The sequence below is a fragment of the Eufriesea mexicana genome, unplaced genomic scaffold (genome assembly GCF_001483705.2).
Source record: "Eufriesea mexicana isolate 0111107269 unplaced genomic scaffold, ASM148370v2 scaffold9777, whole genome shotgun sequence".
NCBI classification, from domain to species: Eukaryota; Metazoa; Arthropoda; class Insecta; order Hymenoptera; family Apidae; genus Eufriesea; species Eufriesea mexicana.
Genome location: NW_016917469.1, coordinates 166,671 through 172,806, shown reverse-complemented (window position 1 = coordinate 172,806; position 6,136 = coordinate 166,671). Strand labels below are relative to the sequence as shown.

The following is a 6,136-nucleotide window of genomic DNA, read 5'->3' as shown; positions in this document are numbered from 1 at the left end:
ATTGCTTACTAGCTATCCGTGAACATTTGCATCTCGAATATTCAGCGAGTGAAATAAGCACGTTGGACTCGAGTTTCCGAAATAATACTGCACCTGAAGTAACATACAACGGTTGAAAATACGTGGATAAAATTAACGAATACGGAAGAATTCCTAGGACACTGAATGCGAACGTACCTTCCGCAAAAATGACAAAAATGTTCCACGTGTAAATTATTTCCGTGTTAGTTTGTACGAGTATTTAATTAAACCAGCCTTTGCCTTTAATTCCAATGCTTATGTCCTGTATTTTTACCTGTTCAAATACTTTTGCAAATTTCCAACCACTTTTTGCATTTAATCTTTCGTTCTCTGCGATTTTTTCGGTGTTAAAAGATGGCGATTCCAAAATTTTCTGCCATAAAGTCACCGATATTTTGTAAAATAATAAATAAGGAATCATGTATAAATTAACACGTGGAATTATTTCATTTCGATATTCCGCGCATTGTTACGTTATTTAAAATTTAATTAATCGATATCGATCTTTAGAGTTTTATTAAACTGCGAGTGGAACAGGCCCATCGAATGTAAAGCGTCCATAACCTACAAATTTTATTAAATTTTATTGTTATTAAATTTATTACGTTATAATAAAAAGTTTCATTTTTATTAAATTTTTTTTATACCTACACATTCCCATGAGCAGTATGGTCATGTATATATTACTTCATATTTTATATATTATATATATTACTTCACTGCAATATTGTTTTCGAAATTCGAATGGATCATATTTCATTTGTCAAAAACATCAGAAACAAATTATTCGAATGTTTTCATAAAAGATTGTAAATCAAACTAATAATAGTTAACTAATTTTAGTATTTATTTACTTTCAGTTTTTTACATTTTACATATATAAAGCATGTACATCTGTGTTGCCAGAAATATTTTACCTTTCTGAAGCAAGTTCATGGAAAACATCCTTATTTTGAATGATGCCTCGTACACTAGTGACCTTAACTATTTATGTTGCTATCTACGTGACTCAAGAACACCTTGTCACTTGTAACCCCCGGGCATCTAATAGCCTCGATTCTCGAAATGTCGTGATAAGTAGCTTTTAACCTGACCAGGCCAACTCTATTTTGCATAAATCAAGAGGATCTGTGAAAGATTATATTTCGCGAAATACATTGCAATCCGTACTGTTGAAGACAATTTTACATTACTTTTAATTAATAATATTGTTTATGCGAATGTATACATTGCTCTGCTTATTATTTAAATGGTAATGCGCATGTGCATACACAATTTCGTTTTAATACTAAAATTATCGTAGTATGTATTCCGCTATATTAATCTTTTTAGAGTTGTATATTTGTCCTAGTACTAAACTCGCTGAACCATATATATTTTTACTTTCAATGCATGCACTGTCGATGGTGTAAATTATTTCCAAATTGCACTTAAAATGCTAACAAAATATTCGATAACATAATATTGATATTTGGTGTTTATGTAACTTCGGATGTTTAGAGCACAGAGAACGTTACATCAGAACCTACATATAGAATCGTAATCATAAGAGCTAAATGTGTGCTACATAAACTCTTCACTGTCTCCAGTAGTATAGTAATTGAGTAATTAATAAATATTAAGTTTCTTGTGTAATTTTTCATATATTTTATTATTATTGCTTATATAGTTAACGTATATTGTTTATATAAAATTGCTTATAGTTAAAGTATATTGTTTATATATAACGTATATTATAGAATTTACATGTTCTATTGTTATTTAACTTCTTCATATTTAATAATACTTTCTGTTTACATTTGAGATTAAAAGTTTAAAAATAATTGAAAATATAAGATTATATTTATACTTGCAATAATTCGTAGGTACAGTATATGAATAAGAATTCAAAAGTTTGGATTTCATTCTTCCATACTACTAACAGATTTCACTTTTGGATATTCTAACATATGTATGAATTATTTCCTAACAATAAAATTCATTTCATTTGTTCAAATGTAATTCTATTAAAATGTCATTATTTTAAATAAAAATGTTGGATTACGTACTTTTAAATAGTGTACATTTTTCAAATCCAAAATTTAGGTTATTTCTCTACACTGGCTGCATATACATATGTACGTGTAAAAATAGTTTTTAATTTTTATATTTTTATATGAAGTCCTTTTTCAAATTTATATTTTACTTTAATACCATTATAATAGAATGAAAATTATCAATATTCATTATCCGTTTTCATACTTCTAATATGATTTTGCTTACAATAATGTTCATCAGATGTCGCTTCAGCATTGTGCAGCTGCACCAATCCACACACGTGTGGATTGTAAGCTCTATCTACAGTTAATGACTGAACTTTATGTTGACGGCAATGTTCCATAGGAAACAAGGCGCTGACCGCGAAATGTGAAATGCATTTATTTCCAAGTGACCAAGAACGCCGTGCAAATCTTATTTTACACGAGTTAGAATATTCAAGATAATAATGAGTTGGGAAATTAGTTGTGCCGACATGTGTCGAGCGTGCATGAAAGTTGACGGCGTTCTTCTTCCTATGTACGATGACGACACGATTAGTAAAAAAAATTTACCCGATAAGCTTGCGGAACTTGCATCAATACAGGTTAGTAATAAAATATCATCTATTTTGCTCTTCATTAATTTATTAATTAGTTAATAATTTTTTCATTACAGTTAATCACGTGTAAATTTGCAATTTTATAATATAACCTCAAAATGATGTCATCAAAAATTCATTTGCTAGATGTAATTGCTATTTATTCTGCAGTAATAAGAATGTAGATATGTTTAAATGAAAAAAAAATGAAATTCATATTCAAATAAAATTGCATAATGTTTATTTCATTGTAATCAAAAGTTTAAGGAATAAGCTTTTCGGCAATTATAGTTTAATTATAAATAAAAATTATATTTCATACTTTTGTTTTCTTTAGATTTATATTTTATTAGCTTTTATTCACAAGTAAAAAGATTAATTTATTTATAATATGAAGTATTGTAGTATTATTTTATACATACCTAATGTATTAAAAGAAATATTTATAATCGTATTACATACCATTATTATTTGTTGTATTATATTATTATGTAAATATATCCATAATTTTAAACCGTAAATTAATTTTACTTACTATTAACATTTAAATTAATTCAACAAATATATATTAAATTTTAAACAGATTTTCTTCTATATTAACTGTATCTTTATGTAAGTTTATGTATTTGTCAATTAACTTATGTAGTTTAATTTTTTGAATAGATTGATAGATTTGATGGATTACCAAATATGCTTTGTGCAAAATGTGCTTATCGTACAGATGCATTTTACGATTTCAAGTTGCAAGTTCAAGCTACAGAAAAGAAACTTCGAAAAATGTTTGAAACACAAATTCGTTATACCATAAAGGTAAGATAGCTAGATTTTATAACTACGTAGTTTAGATTTAGTTTGTCGTAAAATGTTTTTCTTTTTATCATTTTATTTAGAAAAACTAATATATGAACTGAAATAATTTTCTTTATATTTTTCCTTTAATCTGTTAAAAGACATCTAAAATTATATATGTGATATTTCTTTAACTCCGATATTGGTCATTAATATTACTGAATTAACTTTAAATTAATTTTACTTTCTGTATAGTATATAATTTTGTTTTTTCTCTTTTTTGTATAATATAGATATGACTAGTGAATGTACTAAGCTTACATAGATTTATAATATAACCAAATCTAAAATTTTCACATTATTTCTATTGATATTAAATATATTTAATTTATGAAAAAATTTACAGATAATTTTAAGATTTCTCTTTTTTATAGATTATATATGTACTAACTTACAAATGAATTTTTATTGCTTACATTTATATTAAAGCATTTTATGTAAGTCAAAGATATTATGTTGATAATTCAATTGTTTTCCTTTTTTCTTATTCCTTCCTTATTTATATTTTTCATTTAGAAAAGGAAAATTTTACTTATACTCACATTCTCCAAAAAGAATTTTTTGTATTATTTAAATTATTTTTTGCTTATTCTGTTCTAATAATTTTCTGTAAAAAGATTTGATTGATGTAAAATTATACTGATTATTTGTCATTTTTAAAAGATGAAATTTGTTCTCATTGTAAGTCAATATTTTAAATCAATGAAGGAGTTGACATTTTAGTATATATTTTGATATTATATTATGAGAATAATAAGATAGTAAGACTGATTTAAAATATTTATATATTTTTATGACTGTATATTCATTTTATTTATGCATTATTGAGTGAATTATTATATATGTATCTTCCTTTCATTTTAGTTACATCATAAATTTAATAGTCCTAACCCTGTCTCTCCTAAAATTCATTAACTTATTAATTTTTTTTTTTTCTTTCTACCCAGATTTTTACTGTAGAACATAGGAAAATGTAAATTTCATAATGTTTCATTCTTGAGATAGTAACATTAATACTATATTTATTTAAATATAAATATAATATGTCATACAAAATTGAATGAATAATAGTAATAATAAATGATTCTTATTGAAAATAATGTTTTAGAAGTCAAGAAGTTGAAAAGTAATTATTAAAACAATATTTTGTTCATAATTCTGTACACTAAGATTAATTTCATTGATTAACATTAATATTAAGCTTAATATAACCAAATAAGGAATTCAGTAGATTTAATAACTACACTACTCATTATTAAAAATATCGAATATTAATAACTCATCTTCAACTTTTGTAATTTTATACTCTACTTAATTATTTTCTCAAGTTCATTTTTATCTTTCCTTTTTTAAATTAATATGTATAAAACATATTGATCCTTCCAAATGAATTAACTTGTTGCATATAATAATTAATGTGTAATAAAAAGGAATTCTGTTTTGTTGTTTGGATTACTCTAATTATAACTTAATTAAATAAAAAGAGCTTTTGAAATGAAAATTAAATATGGTATATTAGAAAAATATATTTAATGTAGATATTTACATATGAAGCATAAATTGTTTAATCATTCGTAAATTTATCATTTGGTGCATTAAAGTGAAAAATACTTATGCTAACTATTATTATTAGAAACATTTATAATTCTACAAGTCTTTGTATAGAGATATTAGATAATTTTGACCCATTTGATGCCATATCATGAAAGATATAACACTATCGTTATTAAATTATTCCGGAAGATGTACATTCAAGTATAAAAATAATAAGTAGTGACAAGATAAATCTTTCGAAATGATGATAATACGCAACGCTTATATTCAAGAATCCGCTGTTCAAAGGCTGAAGAACAATTTTTATTTTGCTTGATTGCCCTCATTACATTATCCTCTCATAAAGGTTACCTTCCTTATATCGATCCAATCTCAGCTATATGCTTGCATTTTCTTAATTTCGTTAACTTCATCATAGCATGTAATTGCACGTAATGTGGAAGCATTAACATCGCTCCCAACTTGTTGGTATTGCCTTTCAGGAAGAGACAATGGGCAACGATTTTGAACAAGACTGTTCAGTAGAATCGGACGAACTATTAGAGGTGAAACTATTAGATGACAAAGAAGATATTAGGCCTGTGAATGGCATAGATAGTCCAGAAGAATATTTACCCGAACGAATGAATGTAAACGACAAAGAAGAGCCACCGTTGGAGCTAGACGTGACTGAGTTGGTGGAAGAAAATGGCGACTTCAATAAGGATAGCATGTCTGAATTAAGGAGTATTATTATCTCAAAGCTGTCAGGGGCAGAAGTTGACCAAGACAAACGATTAAAGAGTGAGATACCTGATGAAATTTCTAAAATTTTGGAATCCCAGCAGTTAGATTATACGATAATGTACATACCAGAGGATGTTCCTTTAGAACACGTAGAGGATGTGGATAATACGCTTTCTTGCCATAATGTGATTAAATTAGAAGATAAAAAGATTGTCGAAGCCGACTGTGATGGCGAACTTTTACACGAGTCAGTGGAAAACGAAGAATTTCTAAATGCCGTGTGCAACGAGAAAACTGCTGAGACGAGAGATGATAATAAAATCAGTAACGACGAGGTGACCTGGAAATCTATGATTCCGGAAGAAAAAC

At 26.5% G+C, this 6,136-nt stretch overlaps 1 protein-coding gene across 1 annotated transcript in view; it reads left to right on the top strand.

The window, feature by feature from the left end:
* Window positions 1–2,458: 2,458 nt before the first annotated feature.
* The window catches only part of LOC108553270 (zinc finger protein 23), a 5,265-nt gene continuing 1,587 nt past the window's right edge, over window positions 2,459–6,136 (top strand). The window contains exons 1-3 of the mRNA XM_017908095.1: window positions 2,459–2,644; window positions 3,302–3,448; window positions 5,524–6,135. Coding sequence (XP_017763584.1) covers window positions 2,507–2,644; window positions 3,302–3,448; window positions 5,524–6,135 — 897 coding nt within the window. The 5' untranslated portion in view covers window positions 2,459–2,506. The remainder of the gene's footprint in view (window positions 2,645–3,301; window positions 3,449–5,523; window position 6,136) is intronic.